General features: G+C 38.8%; 1 protein-coding gene and 4 long non-coding RNA genes across 5 annotated transcripts; 4 read left to right on the plus strand and 1 right to left on the minus strand.

Moving 5' to 3' along the window:
* Window positions 1–236: 236 nt before the first annotated feature.
* Window positions 237–2,722, plus strand: LOC140011008 (uncharacterized). The gene is made up of 3 exons (XR_011818222.1): window positions 237–457; window positions 1,817–1,875; window positions 2,584–2,722. It is a non-coding gene; the product is annotated as an uncharacterized lncRNA (long non-coding RNA).
* A 1,731-nt stretch (window positions 2,723–4,453) lies between these two features.
* On the plus strand, window positions 4,454–6,804 carry LOC140011099 (uncharacterized). Its single transcript, XR_011818342.1, has 3 exons — window positions 4,454–4,526; window positions 5,886–5,944; window positions 6,666–6,804. It is a non-coding gene; the product is annotated as an uncharacterized lncRNA (long non-coding RNA).
* A 1,627-nt stretch (window positions 6,805–8,431) lies between these two features.
* LOC140011007 (uncharacterized) lies at window positions 8,432–10,886 on the plus strand. Its single transcript, XR_011818221.1, has 3 exons — window positions 8,432–8,608; window positions 9,968–10,026; window positions 10,748–10,886. It is a non-coding gene; the product is annotated as an uncharacterized lncRNA (long non-coding RNA).
* A 1,583-nt stretch (window positions 10,887–12,469) lies between these two features.
* On the plus strand, window positions 12,470–14,969 carry LOC140011002 (uncharacterized). The gene is made up of 3 exons (XR_011818214.1): window positions 12,470–12,690; window positions 14,050–14,108; window positions 14,831–14,969. It is a non-coding gene; the product is annotated as an uncharacterized lncRNA (long non-coding RNA).
* A 1,145-nt stretch (window positions 14,970–16,114) lies between these two features.
* On the minus strand, window positions 16,115–17,919 carry LOC140010867 (AAA-ATPase ASD, mitochondrial-like). The gene has a single exon (XM_072058430.1). The coding sequence runs from the start codon at window positions 17,859–17,861 to the stop codon at window positions 16,335–16,337; it is 1,527 nt and encodes a 508-aa protein (XP_071914531.1). The 5' UTR covers window positions 17,862–17,919; the 3' UTR covers window positions 16,115–16,334.
* Between the last annotated feature and the right edge of the window lie 374 nt (window positions 17,920–18,293).

The following is an 18,293-nucleotide window of genomic DNA, read 5'->3' on the forward strand; positions in this document are numbered from 1 at the left end:
CGAACCGGCGGGCCCCGCGCATTACCGGTTGAACGCACCACTTGACCACCACTTTCTTACCCTACAAGCTCATTGATAATTGAGCAAAATATCTTCTTATATTACAGCTAAGGGGACCGAAATTTGTGGCTTATAAGCAAGGGAAAGAAAGAGAAAAATGAGTGGCCAAGATTAGGCCAAGTGTTGGGCAATTTGTGGACATCATTAGTTCTAATCTTTTGGCTTTATTATAAGATAAACTTAGCCTCATTTCTCTTCATATTTCTGCCTAAGAGCCGAGAGGGAGAGGGAAGAAAACACCAAGGGAAATTTCTTCATTTCATCTTCAAATCCAACAATTTAGTGAGAAAATAAACAAAGTAAACCGATTAAACTTGTTCCTAAGTGACTAGGTGGTGATTTGTGGTAAGCTTTGGAAGGAGGAAGCTTGGGCTACTCTTTGTGATCTCTATTCAAGGTAAGAGAGTTTATCTCTCCAAGTTTTACTTCTAATCTTGTTAAATTAAGCCTAGTAACTTGATTTTATGGTGAGATTATGGATGATGAGCATGTTTTAGTAGTTTTCCCCAATTTATTTGATGCACTAGGGCTTATGGAAATTCTGCCCAAATGGTTGTATGATGTTTATATGATGCAATTGAGGTTTCATATGGTGTTGTGGTAGTGATTGGACCAAGAAATTAAGGAAAGATTCACTAGAAACTCAAAATTTCCAAAATCTGGAAAATGGTCCCAACATTCTGTCCGAATTTTTATCTATATGTTAGAGGCTGTTTTGGCCTTAGGTCAAAGAATAAAAGTTGTAGAGAATGGTATTTTATAGGTGCCTACAAAATTTCAACTCAATCGGAGCAACGTAGGACGTGGAAAGTCCAAAACACCCCTACTGTTCTAAGTATTTCCCAGCAGTCCGTTTCTTCAGTTCAGTCCAGTTTATCACGATTTTTGACCAGGATCCATTCTGTTTTAGCTCTGGGCCAAAACATGAAAGTTGTAGTTTTCTGAAGTAGCTTTAAAATGCCTCAAAGAAAACCTGATTCGGACTTGTGTACACTGAGTTATGTCCATTACAGTGTTCTGCGTTTAAACAGCCGGCGAATTGGTTTCTGGTTTAGTAATTCGAGAATTTGACCAAGTTCCATTAGAAACTGGACTTAGTGATATTCATGAACATTGTAGCCCTGAGTCTTAGCTTCGAAACGGCATAGGTTTCGCCTTAATCCGATAAGCGTAGCCTCGGATAAGTTATTTCCGTTTTTATACGTCAAATCTGTCTTGTGCCACATTGAATTTCTGCACTTGTCCTTAATACGATTCTTGTTATTATGATATTGTGAGCCTATGGAACGGCTCTTGACATAAATTGTTGTTATGTATGATGTTGGGTTGTGTTTGAGAAAAATAATGAAGCCTAAATGGCTGGAAAATTAGGTAAACACAAAGGGCATGCTGCCCGAATTTTTACTCGAGAACTAGAAAATTATATTTGCAACTTGAGTGAAGGTTAAGTGATTACCACTTGAACTAGCAAGAACTTTTGCTACTTTGTTATCGATGGTATACGTTAAAAACCTAAACGAACTTGTACCCTTGAGAAATGAAATAATGATTGCTCAAAGTACGTTTTTCCTTGTACTTTCGACTCGCATGACCATTTCAAGTATAAATGTTACAAAGTTTTATCATTTAAAAAGTGAGCGAGTACCTCACGAGTATTCTCCAAGTGAATTTCAATTTCTTGATTCTTATTGAACGAAACGTCTAAGTTTCGAACTCTAGTCATGTTTCAAAGTTCTCAAATTGAGTTTTATCGCAGATTTGGACTCCGAACTCGGAGTATAACCTGAAAGTGACCAGTAGCACTATATCTTTTGGGTGAGTGCTTTCAAATACCGAATTGAACTTGATACGTGACCAATCTGATTACATGTTATATACGTGAATTGTAAGGGCAAGAGTGTACTTTATCGCACTTGCCCTTACGTGATATACTTGTTTATTGTTGCAATTGACTTGATATACTTGTTTATGATGCGCGCACTTCCTGGAATTCCAGAAACCCTGTGGCGAGTTACTCTAGTCGAGCCGGCAAGGGCTTGGTCGATTGGGTAACGAACCCTGGGTCTCTTGTATTGTCGAGTGGAGTGATATCTCCTCGACTAATCGGTATACTCGAGTATTACCACCCGTGTTTATTGAGGATTTTGGGCCCAGCTGGGGGTTTGAACGGTGGACGGAGAGTCGTGTAAGTGGTGTTCTACTGGATTGGTTACTTACTTGAAAGTTGACGGAGTGTCAACTACTACGGGATCAAGCTTCTGGTAATGCCATGGGAATTTGGCTCCTGAGAGTCATCCGTATCCTTATACTTTGGAGTGATTATTGTTTATTGTTTCTTTTGAAAAATTTCTACATTCGCTCATTTTAAGATTGCTACTTGACATGTTACTGTTCACATTTATGAACTCTTTATACTCGTTACTTTGCTATATCGAAAACTCGTACTTATAAATAATGGTCAATTTGCTATTTGGAACCTCACTGGGCTTTTAGCTCATTCCACTCCATTTGTTTTCCTTTCAGGGGTACGAGCGAGGTGTGAGATATGTAAAGTCTAGCATAGACTAGTTGTTTGATTTTTGACTTGTACTCGCGCTATTTCTCGGATGGAACATGTTGTACTGGGATTGTATACGTTTTGAACTAGTTTGATGTATTAAGACTTTGTACCTCGATTCCTATCAATGTAAATTATAAGTTTGAATTGTGAATGTTATTTATGGTTCATGGATGTGTGTACATGACTCGATTGAGATAGTGAGTGAGTCCTGGCGAGAGCTGGGCAGGCGGTCCGCCGAACCCTTTGGTACGCCTTAGGGGGAGGTGGGGTCGTCACAGATGGTATCAGAGCTCCTATCGAGCTCGTGCCGGGAGAAGGTTCTTGGACTGTGGGGATTGACTTGTTAAGTGTGGAACAATTGTCTATTGTTGGGGACCTTAGATATGTATGCTGGGTAGGAATCTCTAATATGGGTAATTTACTCTTGGGACCGGCCGGCTCGAGTTGTGAATTACCTTATTGTGGATTCTTGTACCTGAACACCCAGGAGTGTTTTCATGGACGAATCGAGTAATAGTTTGGCTAGGGTTCCTATAGAGGATGATTAGGTTGTAGTATATGTCGAGAAAGTCTCGCCAAAGACCGATTTCTTTCTTCTTCCCTTGGTTATGCTTCCTTGATGTCATTTTAAGATATTGCCCCGATTATGTTCTACCCTCCCGTCCGTCTCATTCGATTTTTCAACCAACCGGTATATGGTTAGATTATTACTTGTGTTTAGTTACTTACCCTGATCTGTTGATCTGCCTGACAGGCTATCACTTGAGTTCCAGTGAATCTGTGAGATGGCACACTTGGATCCTACTATTTAACTCAGTTTTGGCTATAGTGAGACCTGAGAGTCGGAAACGAATATATAAGGAAAATACCCTATGTTATTCGAAGTGCATGTATGAATTTCGAGGATGAAATTCTTTTAAGGAGGGGAGATTGTAACATCCCGAATATTAGGAGGTTGTTTGTGAAGAAAATATTAAAGTGTATTTCTTTGGGTTTGATTTAAAACCTATTTTTGTTTTAAAAAGACTAGAAACCCTAATATTGTAGCCAAAAACCCTAGTTTACTTGTGACTAACCGGTTTACCTAAATCTCTCATATTTTAATTGAAACCCTAATTTTAATTACTGGAATTGGAAAATTCCTCACGTTTTCTTAAAAATTTCCTTTTATTTAAAAATTATTATTTATTAAAGCCCTCCTATCCAATTATTCCATAATAAGTGCAAATGAATCTAGAAAATAGGGTTTTACACTTCGGTTTCAAGATTTGAGCAAAATTAGGGTTTCGCGATTTTTCCGCCGGATGAATTTTCGGTACTGGCCAAGGATCAATTTGATGATTAAAAGTGACTTTTAAGTGAGAAATAATATGTGACTAGTAGCAATGATATAAGGTTAGTGAATGGGAAGTAAAAACCCTAGTACGTGTGTTTTTAAGAAAAACGGCGCGAACCGGCGGGCCCCGCGCATTACCGGTTGAACGCACCACTTGACCACCACTTTCTTACCCTACAAGCTCATTGATAATTGAGCAAAATATCTTCTTATATTACAGCTAAGGGGACCGAAATTTGTGGCTTACAAGCAAGGGAAAGAAAGAGAAAAATGAGTGGCCAAGATTAGGCCAAGTGTTGGGTAATTTGTGGACATCATTAGTTCTAATCTTTTGGCTTTATTATAAGATAAACTTAGCCTCATTTCTCTTCATATTTCTGCCTAAGAGCCGAGAGGGAGAGGGAAGAAAACACCAAGGGAAATTTCTTCATTTCATCTTCAAATCCAACAATTTAGTGAGAAAATAAACAAAGTAAACCGATTAAACTTGTTCTTAAGTGACTAGGTGGTGATTTGTGGTAAGCTTTGGAAGGAGGAAGCTTGGGCTACTCTTTGTGATCTCTATTCAAGGTAAGAGAGTTTATCTCTCCAAGTTTTACTTCTAATCTTGTTAAATTAAGCCTAGTAACTTGATTTTATGGTGAGATTATGGATGATGAGCATGTTTTAGTAGTTTTCCCCAATTTATTTGATGCACTAGGGCTTATGGAAATTCTGCCCAAATGGTTGTATGATGTTTATATGATGCAATTGAGGTTTCATATGGTGTTGTGGTAGTGATTGGACCAAGAAATTAAGGAAAGATTCACTAGAAACTCAAAATTTCCAAAATCTGGAAAATGGTCCCAACATTCTGTCCGAATTTTTATCTATATGTTAGAGGCTTTTTTGGCCTTAGGTCAAAGAATAAAAGTTGTAGAGAATGGCATTTTATAGGTGCCTACAAAATTTCAACTCAATCGGAGCAACGTAGGACGTGGAAAGTCCAAAATACCCCTACTGTTCTAAGTATTTCCCAGCAGTCCGTTTCTTCAGTTCAGTCCAGTTTATCACGATTTTTGACCAGGATCCATTCTGTTTTAGCTCTGGGCCAAAACATGAAAGTTGTAGTTTGCTGAAGTAGCTTTAAAATGCCTCAAAGAAAACCTGATTCGGACTTGTGTACACTGAGTTATGTCCATTACAGTGTTCTGCGTTTAAACAGCCGGCGAATTGGTTTCTGGTTTAGTAATTCGAGAATTTGACCAAGTTCCATTAGAAACTGGACTTAGTGATATTCATGAACATTGTAGCCCTGAGTCTTAGCTTCGAAACGGCATAGGTTTCGCCTTAATCCGATAAGCGTAGCCTCGGATAAGTTATTTCCGTTTTTATACGTCAAATCTGTCTTGTGCCACATTGAATTTCTGCACTTGTCCTTAATACGATTCTTGTTATTATGATATTGTGAGCCTATGGAACGGCTCTTGACATAAATTGTTGTTATGTATGATGTTGGGTTGTGTTTGAGAAAAATAATGAAGCCTAAATGGCTGGAAAATTAGGTAAACACAAAGGACATGCTGCCCGAATTTTTACTCGAGAACTAGAAAATTATATTTGCAACTTGAGTGAAGGTTAAGTGATTGCCACTTGAACTAGCAAGAACTTTTGCTACTTTGTTATCGATGGTATACGTTAAAAACCTAAACGAACTTGTACCCTTGAGAAATGAAATAATGATTGCTCAAAGTACGTTTTTCCTTGTACTTTCGACTCGCATGACCATTTCAAGTATAAATGTTACAAAGTTTTATCATTTAAAAAGTGAGCGAGTACCTCACGAGTATTCTCCAAGTGAATTTCAATTTCTTGATTCTTATTGAACGAAACGTCTAAGTTTCGAACTCTAGTCATGTTTCAAAGTTCTCAAATTGAGTTTTATCGCAGATTTGGACTCCGAACTCGGAGTATAACCTGAAAGTGACCAGTAGCACTATATCTTTTGGGTGAGTGCTTTCAAATACCGAATTGAACTTGATACTTGAACTTGATACGTGACCAATCTGATTACATGTTATATACGTGAATTGTAAGGGCAAGAGTGTACTTTATCGCACTTGCCCTTACGTGATATACTTGTTTATTGTTGCAATTGACTTGATATACTTGTTTATGATGCGCGCACTTCCTGGAATTCCAGAAACCCTGTGGCGAGTTACTCTAGTCGAGCCGGCAAGGGCTTGGTCGATTGGGTAACGAACCCTGGGTCTCTTGTATTGTCGAGTGGAGTGATATCTCCTCGACTAATCGGTATACTCGAGTATTACCACCCGTGTTTATTGAGGATTTTGGGCCCAGCTGGGGGTTTGAACGGTGGACGGAGAGTCGTGTAAGTGGTGTTCTACTGGATTGGTTACTTACTTGAAAGTTGACGGAGTGTCAACTACTACGGGATCAAGCTTCTGGTAATGCCATGGGAATTTGGCTCCTGAGAGTCATCCGTATCCTTATACTTTGGAGTGATTATTGTTTATTGTTTCTTTTGAAAAATTTCTACATTCGCTCATTTTAAGATTGCTACTTGACATGTTACTGTTCACATTTATGAACTCTTTATACTCGTTACTTTGCTATATCGAAAACTCGTACTTATAAATAATGGTCAATTTGCTATTTGGAACCTCACTGGGCTTTTAGCTCATTCCACTCCATTTGTTTTCCTTTCAGGGGTACGAGCGAGGTGTGAGATATGTAAAGTCTAGCATAGACTAGTTGTTTGATTTTTGACTTGTACTCGCGCTATTTCTCGGATGGAACATGTTGTACTGGGATTGTATACGTTTTGAACTAGTTTGATGTATTAAGACTTTGTACCTCGATTCCTATCAATGTAAATTATAAGTTTGAATTGTGAATGTTATTTGTGGTTCATGGATGTGTGTACATGACTCGATTGAGATAGTGAGTGAGTCCTGGCGAGAGCTGGGCAGGCGGTCCGCCGAACCCTTTGGTACGCCTTAGGGGGAGGTGGGGTCGTCACAGATGGTATCAGAGCTCCTATCGAGCTCGTGCCGGGAGAAGGTTCTTGGACTGTGGGGATTGACTTGTTAAGTGTGGAACAATTGTCTATTGTTGGGGACCTTAGATATGTATGCTGGGTAGGAATCTCTAATATGGGTAATTTACTCTTGGGACCGGCCGGCTCGAGTTGTGAATTACCTTATTGTGGATTCTTGTACCTGAACACCCAGGAGTGTTTTCATGGACGAATCGAGTAATAGTTTGGCTAGGGTTCCTATAGAGGATGATTAGGTTGTAGTATATGTCGAGAAAGTCTCGCCAAAGACCGATTTCTTTCTTCTTCCCTTGGTTATGCTTCCTTGATGTCATTTTAAGATATTGCCCCGATTATGTTCTACCCTCCCGTCCGTCTCATTCGATTTTTCAACCAACCGGTATATGGTTAGATTATTACTTGTGTTTAGTTACTTACCCTGATCTGTTGATCTGCCTGACAGGCTATCACTTGAGTTCCAGTGAATCTGTGAGATGGCACACTTGGATCCTACTATTTAACTCAGTTTTGGCTATAGTGAGACCTGAGAGTCGGAAACGAATATATAAGGAAAATACCCTATGTTATTCGAAGTGCATGTATGAATTTCGAGGATGAAATTCTTTTAAGGAGGGGAGATTGTAACATCCCGAATATTAGGAGGTTGTTTGTGAAGAAAATATTAAAGTGTATTTCTTTGGGTTTGATTTAAAACCTATTTTTGTTTTAAAAAGACTAGAAACCCTAATATTGTAGCCAAAAACCCTAGTTTACTTGTGACTAACCGGTTTACCTAAATCTCTCATATTTTAATTGAAACCCTAATTTTAATTACTGGAATTGGAAAATTCCTCACGTTTTCTTAAAAATTTCCTTTTATTTAAAAATTATTATTTATTAAAGCCCTCCTATCCAATTATTCCATAATAAGTGCAAATGAATCTAGAAAATAGGGTTTTACACTTCGGTTTCAAGATTTGAGCAAAATTAGGGTTTCGCGATTTTTCCGCCGGATGAATTTTCGGTACTGGCCAAGGATCAATTTGATGATTAAAAGTGACTTTTAAGTGAGAAATAATATGTGACTAGTAGCAATGATATAAGGTTAGTGAATGGGAAGTAAAAACCCTAGTACGTGTGTTTTTAAGAAAAACGGCGCGAACCGGCGGGCCCCGCGCATTACCGGTTGAACGCACCACTTGACCACCACTTTCTTACCCTACAAGCTCATTGATAATTGAGCAAAATATCTTCTTATATTACAGCTAAGGGGACCGAAATTTGTGGCTTATAAGCAATGGAAAGAAAGAGAAAAATGAGTGGCCAATATTAGGCCAAGTGTTGGGCAATTTGTGGACATCATTAGTTCTAATCTTTTGGCTTTATTATAAGATAAACTTAGCCTCATTTCTCTTCATATTTCTGCCTAAGAGCCGAGAGGGAGAGGGAAGAAAACACCAAGGGAAATTTCTTCATTTCATCTTCAAATCCAACAATTTAGTGAGAAAATAAACAAAGTAAACCGATTAAACTTGTTCCTAAGTGACTAGGTGGTGATTTGTGGTAAGCTTTGGAAGGAGGAAGCTTGGGCTACTCTTTGTGATCTCTATTCAAGGTAAGAGAGTTTATCTCTCCAAGTTTTACTTCTAATCTTGTTAAATTAAGCCTAGTAACTTGATTTTATGGTGAGATTATGGATGATGAGCATGTTTTAGTAGTTTTCCCCAATTTATTTGATGCACTAGGGCTTATGGAAATTCTGCCCAAATGGTTGTATGATGTTTATATGATGCAATTGAGGTTTCATATGGTGTTGTGGTAGTGATTGGACCAAGAAATTAAGGAAAGATTCACTAGAAACTCAAAATTTCCAAAATCTGGAAAATGGTCCCAACATTCTGTCCGAATTTTTATCTATATGTTAGAGGCTGTTTTGGCCTTAGGTCAAAGAATAAAAGTTGTAGAGAATGGCATTTTATAGGTGCCTACAAAATTTCAACTCAATCGGAGCAACGTAGGACGTGGAAAGTCCAAAATACCCCTACTGTTCTAAGTATTTCCCAGCAGTCCGTTTCTTCAGTTCAGTCCAGTTTATCACGATTTTTGACCAGGATCCATTCTGTTTTAGCTCTGGGCCAAAACATGAAAGTTGTATTTTTCTGAAGTAGCTTTAAAATGCCTCAAAGAAAACCTGATTCGGACTTGTGTACACTGAGTTATGTCCATTACAGTGTTCTGCGTTTAAACAGCCGGCGAATTGGTTTCTGGTTTAGTAATTCGAGAATTTGACCAAGTTCCATTAGAAACTGGACTTAGTGATATTCATGAACATTGTAGCCCTGAGTCTTAGCTTCGAAACGGCATAGGTTTCGCCTTAATCCGATAAGCGTAGCCTCGGATAAGTTATTTCCGTTTTTATACGTCAAATCTGTCTTGTGCCACATTGAATTTCTGCACTTGTCCTTAATACGATTCTTGTTATTATGATATTGTGAGCCTATGGAACGGCTCTTGACATAAATTGTTGTTATGTATGATGTTGGGTTGTGTTTGAGAAAAATAATGAAGCCTAAATGGCTGGAAAATTAGGTAAACACAAAGGGCATGCTGCCCGAATTTTTACTCGAGAACTAGAAAATTATATTTGCAACTTGAGTGAAGGTTAAGTGATTACCACTTGAACTAGCAAGAACTTTTGCTACTTTGTTATCGATGGTATACGTTAAAAACCTAAACGAACTTGTACCCTTGAGAAATGAAATAATGATTGCTCAAAGTACGTTTTTCCTTGTACTTTCGACTCGCATGACCATTTCAAGTATAAATGTTACAAAGTTTTATCATTTAAAAAGTGAGCGAGTACCTCACGAGTATTCTCCAAGTGAATTTCAATTTCTTGATTCTTATTGAACGAAACGTCTAAGTTTCGAACTCTAGTCATGTTTCAAAGTTCTCAAATTGAGTTTTATCGCAGATTTGGACTCCGAACTCGGAGTATAACCTGAAAGTGACCAGTAGCACTATATCTTTTGGGTGAGTGCTTTCAAATACCGAATTGAACTTGATACTTGAACTTGATACGTGACCAATCTGATTACATGTTATATACGTGAATTGTAAGGGCAAGAGTGTACTTTATCGCACTTGCCCTTACGTGATATACTTGTTTATTGTTGCAATTGACTTGATATACTTGTTTATGATGCGCGCACTTCCTGGAATTCCAGAAACCCTGTGGCGAGTTACTCTAGTCGAGCCGGCAAGGGCTTGGTCGATTGGGTAACGAACCCTGGGTCTCTTGTATTGTCGAGTGGAGTGATATCTCCTCGACTAATCGGTATACTCGAGCATTACCACCCGTGTTTATTGAGGATTTTGGGCCCAGCTGGGGGTTTGAACGGTGGACGGAGAGTCGTGTAAGTGGTGTTCTACTGGATTGGTTACTTACTTGAAAGTTGACGGAGTGTCAACTACTACGGGATCAAGCTTCTGGTAATGCCATGGGAATTTGGCTCCTGAGAGTCATCCGTATCCTTATACTTTGGAGTGATTATTGTTTATTGTTTCTTTTGAAAAATTTCTACATTCGCTCATTTTAAGATTGCTACTTGACATGTTACTGTTCACATTTATGAACTCTTTATACTCGTTACTTTGCTATATCGAAAACTCGTACTTATAAATAATGGTCAATTTGCTATTTGGAACCTCACTGGGCTTTTAGCTCATTCCACTCCATTTGTTTTCCTTTCAGGGGTACGAGCGAGGTGTGAGATATGTAAAGTCTAGCATAGACTAGTTGTTTGATTTTTGACTTGTACTCGCGCTATTTCTCGGATGGAACATGTTGTACTGGGATTGTATACGTTTTGAACTAGTTTGATGTATTAAGACTTTGTACCTCGATTCCTATCAATGTAAATTATAAGTTTGAATTGTGAATGTTATTTGTGGTTCATGGATGTGTGTACATGACTCGATTGAGATAGTGAGTGAGTCCTGGCGAGAGCTGGGCAGGCGGTCCGCCGAACCCTTTGGTACGCCTTAGGGGGAGGTGGGGTCGTCACAGATGGTATCAGAGCTCCTATCGAGCTCGTGCCGGGAGAAGGTTCTTGGACTGTGGGGATTGACTTGTTAAGTGTGGAACAATTGTCTATTGTTGGGGACCTTAGATATGTATGCTGGGTAGGAATCTCTAATATGGGTAATTTACTCTTGGGACCGGCCGGCTCGAGTTGTGAATTACCTTATTGTGGATTCTTGTACCTGAACACCCAGGAGTGTTTTCATGGACGAATCGAGTAATAGTTTGGCTAGGGTTCCTATAGAGGATGATTAGGTTGTAGTATATGTCGAGAAAGTCTCGCCAAAGACCGATTTCTTTCTTCTTCCCTTGGTTATGCTTCCTTGATGTCATTTTAAGATATTGCCCCGATTATGTTCTACCCTCCCGTCCGTCTCATTCGATTTTTCAACCAACCGGTATATGGTTAGATTATTACTTGTGTTTAGTTACTTACCCTGATCTGTTGATCTGCCTGACAGGCTATCACTTGAGTTCCAGTGAATCTGTGAGATGGCACACTTGGATCCTACTATTTAACTCAGTTTTGGCTATAGTGAGACCTGAGAGTCGGAAACGAATATATAAGGAAAATACCCTATGTTATTCGAAGTGCATGTATGAATTTCGAGGATGAAATTCTTTTAAGGAGGGGAGATTGTAACATCCCGAATATTAGGAGGTTGTTTGTGAAGAAAATATTAAAGTGTATTTCTTTGGGTTTGATTTAAAACCTATTTTTGTTTTAAAAAGACTAGAAACCCTAATATTGTAGCCAAAAACCCTAGTTTACTTGTGACTAACCGGTTTACCTAAATCTCTCATATTTTAATTGAAACCCTAATTTTAATTACTGGAATTGGAAAATTCCTCACGTTTTCTTAAAAATTTCCTTTTATTTAAAAATTATTATTTATTAAAGCCCTCCTATCCAATTATTCCATAATAAGTGCAAATGAATCTAGAAAATAGGGTTTTACACTTCGGTTTCAAGATTTGAGCAAAATTAGGGTTTCGCGATTTTTCCGCCGGATGAATTTTCGGTACTGGCCAAGGATCAATTTGATGATTAAAAGTGACTTTTAAGTGAGAAATAATATGTGACTAGTAGCAATGATATAAGGTTAGTGAATGGGAAGTAAAAACCCTAGTACGTGTGTTTTTAAGAAAAACGGCGCGAACCGGCGGGCCCCGCGCATTACCGGTTGAACGCACCACTTGACCACCACTTTCTTACCCTACAAGCTCATTGATAATTGAGCAAAATATCTTCTTATATTACAGCTAAGGGGACCGAAATTTGTGGCTTATAAGCAAGGGAAAGAAAGAGAAAAATGAGTGGCCAAGATTAGGCCAAGTGTTGGGCAATTTGTGGACATCATTAGTTCTAATCTTTTGGCTTTATTATAAGATAAACTTAGCCTCATTTCTCTTCATATTTCTGCCTAAGAGCCGAGAGGGAGAGGGAAGAAAACACCAAGGGAAATTTCTTCATTTCATCTTCAAATCCAACAATTTAGTGAGAAAATAAACAAAGTAAACCGATTAAACTTGTTCCTAAGTGACTAGGTGGTGATTTGTGGTAAGCTTTGGAAGGAGGAAGCTTGGGCTACTCTTTGTGATCTCTATTCAAGGTAAGAGAGTTTATCTCTCCAAGTTTTACTTCTAATCTTGTTAAATTAAGCCTAGTAACTTGATTTTATGGTGAGATTATGGATGATGAGCATGTTTTAGTAGTTTTCCCCAATTTATTTGATGCACTAGGGCTTATGGAAATTCTGCCCAAATGGTTGTATGATGTTTATATGATGCAATTGAGGTTTCATATGGTGTTGTGGTAGTGATTGGACCAAGAAATTAAGGAAAGATTCACTAGAAACTCAAAATTTCCAAAATCTGGAAAATGGTCCCAACATTCTGTCCGAATTTTTATCTATATGTTAGAGGCTGTTTTGGCCTTAGGTCAAAGAATAAAAGTTGTAGAGAATGGCATTTTATAGGTGCCTACAAAATTTCAACTCAATCGGAGCAACGTAGGACGTGGAAAGTCCAAAATACCCCTACTGTTCTAAGTATTTCCCAGCAGTCCGTTTCTTCAGTTCAGTCCAGTTTATCACGATTTTTGACCAGGATCCATTCTGTTTTAGCTCTGGGCCAAAACATGAAAGTTGTATTTTTCTGAAGTAGCTTTAAAATGCCTCAAAGAAAACCTGATTCGGACTTGTGTACACTGAGTTATGTCCATTACAGTGTTCTGCGTTTAAACAGCCGGCGAATTGGTTTCTGGTTTAGTAATTCGAGAATTTGACCAAGTTCCATTAGAAACTGGACTTAGTGATATTCATGAACATTGTAGCCCTGAGTCTTAGCTTCGAAACGGCATAGGTTTCGCCTTAATCCGATAAGCGTAGCCTCGGATAAGTTATTTCCGTTTTTATACGTCAAATCTGTCTTGTGCCACATTGAATTTCTGCACTTGTCCTTAATACGATTCTTGTTATTATGATATTGTGAGCCTATGGAACGGCTCTTGACATAAATTGTTGTTATGTATGATGTTGGGTTGTGTTTGAGAAAAATAATGAAGCCTAAATGGCTGGAAAATTAGGTAAACACAAAGGGCATGCTGCCCGAATTTTTACTCGAGAACTAGAAAATTATATTTGCAACTTGAGTGAAGGTTAAGTGATTACCACTTGAACTAGCAAGAACTTTTGCTACTTTGTTATCGATGGTATACGTTAAAAACCTAAACGAACTTGTACCCTTGAGAAATGAAATAATGATTGCTCAAAGTACGTTTTTCCTTGTACTTTCGACTCGCATGACCATTTCAAGTATAAATGTTACAAAGTTTTATCATTTAAAAAGTGAGCGAGTACCTCACGAGTATTCTCCAAGTGAATTTCAATTTCTTGATTCTTATTGAACGAAACGTCTAAGTTTCGAACTCTAGTCATGTTTCAAAGTTCTCAAATTGAGTTTTATCGCAGATTTGGACTCCGAACTCGGAGTATAACCTGAAAGTGACCAGTAGCACTATATCTTTTGGGTGAGTGCTTTCAAATACCGAATTGAACTTGATACTTGAACTTGATACGTGACCAATCTGATTACATGTTATATACGTGAATTGTAAGGGCAAGAGTGTACTTTATCGCACTTGCCCTTACGTGATATACTTGTTTATTGTTGCAATTGACTTGATATACTTGTTTATGATGCGCGCACTTCCTGGAATTCCAGAAACCCTGTGGCGAGTTACTCTAGTCGAGCCGGCAAGGGCTTGGTCGATTGGGTAACGAACCCTGGGTCTCTTGTATTGTCGAGTGGAGTGATATCTCCTCGACTAATCGGTATACTCGAGTATTACCACCCGTGTTTATTGAGGATTTTGGGCCCAGCTGGGGGTTTGAACGGTGGACGGAGAGTCGTGTAAGTGGTGTTCTACTGGATTGGTTACTTACTTGAAAGTTGACGGAGTGTCAACTACTACGGGATCAAGCTTCTGGTAATGCCATGGGAATTTTGGCTCCTGAGAGTCATCCGTATCCTTATACTTTGGAGTGATTATTGTTTATTGTTTCTTTTGAAAAATTTCTACATTCGCTCATTTTAAGATTGCTACTTGACATGTTACTGTTCACATTTATGAACTCTTTATACTCGTTACTTTGCTATATCGAAAACTCGTACTTATAAATAATGGTCAATTTGCTATTTGGAACCTCACTGGGCTTTTAGCTCATTCCACTCCATTTGTTTTCCTTTCAGGGGTACGAGCGAGGTGTGAGATATGTAAAGTCTAGCATAGACTAGTTGTTTGATTTTTGACTTGTACTCGCGCTATTTCTCGGATGGAACATGTTGTACTGGGATTGTATACGTTTTGAACTAGTTTGATGTATTAAGACTTTGTACCTCGATTCCTATCAATGTAAATTATAAGTTTGAATTGTGAATGTTATTTATGGTTCATGGATGTGTGTACATGACTCGATTGAGATAGTGAGTGAGTCCTGGCGAGAGCTGGGCAGGCGGTCCGCCGAACCCTTTGGTACGCCTTAGGGGGAGGTGGGGTCGTCACACTGCCACCCAGAGCCAGAGGGGAGGCGCGGAGAGGGAAGTACCTCGTCTGCGCGAGGTGCGAGTTAGGGCTTGAGAACTTGTTTTCTCTCTTGCTCCGTTTTTTTTTCTCTCTTGTACCCCTCTCTTTTTTGAATAAAGTTTGGCCTGACCGCCTTTTTCCAAAAATATAAAAAATAAAAATAAAATAAAATAGAGGCACCCAACATCGGCGCATTGTGCGGGTTTTCATTCCCTAGTAATTTGCTATAAACGTGAAAAAATGTAATTGAATGGTTTCCCAGTTTGGCTGATTGAGACTACTCAAGCAGATTTAGTGCGGCAGTTGCCCTGAATCTGTAAAAACGTTTATGAAGAAATGAAAGTTGTCATTTTGAAAAAAGAAAAGAAAAGAAAAAGGCAAAATCCAGCCCTATTCCTATTTCTTCTCTTGTCCAGACTTTCCTTTCTTTGGCTCTCCCTTCTCGCTTTTGTCCCATCTCCTTCCCCTTTCCTCTGTAATTATACCATGAAAGAGCTCCTAAAATCTCAGTCGGAACTTCCAGAGATCACACCATTCAATTTACTTTCACTAAAAGTCCAGAATGATTGAAGTATGATGATTTTGGTGAAACACCCATCTTCCCCTCTCAGTCTGGTGACTTTGTAGGCATTGAATTTGTTTATCGGTTGTTTTACATCGATCAGATGTCGATTTTTTGGGTTTCAACTAGTTGTTGAAGATTTGTGGGAAGAAGTTGGAGATTTTCCAACTCACAAGCTGACTTAGCGAGATTCAGCCTAGTCTCACTGATTTTTTATTTTTCAGAGTCGATTCAACTGAAACAATCTAAGTTCTCGGAATCGCGGCACTTTACTCATGATTTTGTATGGGCATGGACTGATCCCTATTAGAATCATCTGAGTCAACTCGGACTCGCATCATTTGGTGAACTATGGTCCTAAACATGATCAATTCAAGATCCAGTTACATCTTAAAAATCTTTTGCAATTGTTTAAAACACACAAAACAACACAATTGTACTATTAAATTGTACAAGACCATCAGGCTCAGGGCATCCTTACGCATCGCATAAGGCCACAACAGCCAATATAACTTTAAAAAAAATTAGTGATGAATCTCAAAGTGGCAAATGATTGCAAATTAGCCATTGGTGATGCATCCAATTTATTTCACCTCTTTAGCCAAAGTTTATGTGTTTTTTACCTCATCAACAGTTGTGTCCTGTTTTCCCTTCTCTTTCTCGTCCTCTTCCTTGTTAGCTCTTAGCTTTTCTTCTTTCTCGGTCTTTACTTTTGCTTCTTCCTCTACCTTCAATCTTGCATCTTCCTTGGCTTGCTCAAGTGCTTTAACCAATCTCTCCAAACAAAAATCAGCATCCTCAGCAGTTGATTTTGGCATCAAATTTTCTGCAACATCTGCAGGGGTCATATTGGTTTCCTCTAGTAAGAGGCCAACCTGCGCAAACAGATAGTGTGATTCAATACTCAAGTAGATCTTTGCTAGTTCCTTGAAAGCTTCAAACCCACAATAAGATAATTCTATGTGCCTATCCATCCTCCCTCTTCGAATCAAAGCAGGATCTAGCTTCTCAACATGATTAGTTGTGAAAACGATAAGCCTTTCTTCCCCGCAAGCAGACCACAACCCATCAATGAAGTTTAGAAGTCCTGAAAGAGTGACTTGGCTGCTCTTGTTTTCCTCCATTTGCTTCATCATCTCTGTTTTTGCTGGATCTTTATTTTCAGTTTTATCATCTTTTTGCTCCTTTTTCTTCTCCCTTTGTCCCGTCAGGTCAAGCGAGCAATCAATATCTTCTATTACTATGATAGATTTGCTGGACGTATCTATTAGCAATTTCCTCAGCTCCGTATTGTCCTTGACCGCCGTTAACTCTAGATCATACACATCATATTTCAGAAGATTGGCCATGGCAGCGATCATGGTTGACTTGCCCGTTCCCGGAGGACCATAAAGGAGATAACCACGTTTCCATGCCTTGCCGACTTTTGCATAATACTCTTCCGCCTTACTAAACGTGATCAGATCATCCATGATTTCCTGCTTCTTCTTTGGTTCCATGGCCAAAGTGCCAAATGTAGCTGGATGCTTAAAAACTACATGGCTCCACATGCTCCTCTTGTATCCATACCAATTCTCACTCTTGTTGTTAGTGTACAGCTTCCTCTGCCTCTCTCTGACAGCAATATCCTTTCCTTCATCCAGAACATGTTTCAAATAATTTTTCGTGATGAATTCTCGATGCCTCTTGTGAAAAGTGACCATGAAGTACCTCTTCTCATCTTCTCTGGGATAAAATGAGATGGACTGCCTGTTGGGAATGTCTTGACTTGAACTCCACCAAAGCTTGATGCTTTTGTATTCATCGGTGACTTCCTCGTGGTCCTCCATACTAAGGACAACAGATTCAAAATCTTGGACAACATTGGCTTTCAGTCGCCTCGCCTGCTTGGAAGAATTCTTATCAAGATACCTTTCGATGGCTATATAGGCTTTACTACGCTCAAAGCCATCACCTTGGTATTCAGGAAATGTAATTTGGATGTAAGGGTAGATAAAACTTTTGATTTTCTGGCTATACCGAATAATTTGACCATTGAGTTCGGGAGGGAAATAGTTTTTGTACATGGTCCAAACAAACATTATCGTTGCCATAGCAGAGCCTAGGCTCCCCCACGTCTCTCCCATGGTCATCATCGATATCTTCCTTCACAACTCCTGAAAATTGAAATCTCGATAAGTTGTAATAGTTTTGTCTCACAATTTCTACCTTTTGTTGAGCAGTGCTCCCATGAGTTTTATTTATATGCCACGCTAAGTTCTTGACTGGTTCTTCGAAGCTGCATTATTCTTACCTTTACACGTAACATCTTGACTTTTCTTCCTTCTTGAAGGAAGTGGACATTTTGTCCTGTTAAGAAAGTTGTGTTAAAATTTTCTTTTGATAAAAAAAATTTAAATTTCATTAACTTTCTAGCAATAATTGCATTAAAATATGAATGTACCCTTATTTTGAGTTGGTGATAGTGTTTTATTAAACTATTTATATCTCGCGACTTCATCACTGAAGAGGACTTAAACCGTGCCATCTCTGGCAGAGTAAAGGGACTAAGAAAGTCGCGCATGATT

Source organism: Coffea arabica, chromosome 7e, assembly GCF_036785885.1.
Source record: "Coffea arabica cultivar ET-39 chromosome 7e, Coffea Arabica ET-39 HiFi, whole genome shotgun sequence".
Classification (NCBI taxonomy): Eukaryota; Viridiplantae; Streptophyta; class Magnoliopsida; order Gentianales; family Rubiaceae; genus Coffea; species Coffea arabica.

What these genes read in the sequence shown, in the direction of transcription:
- LOC140010867 (XM_072058430.1), bottom strand. Translation starts at nt 17,861, where the DNA reads ATGATGACCATGGGAGAGACGTGGGGGAGCCTAGGCTCTGCTATGGCA.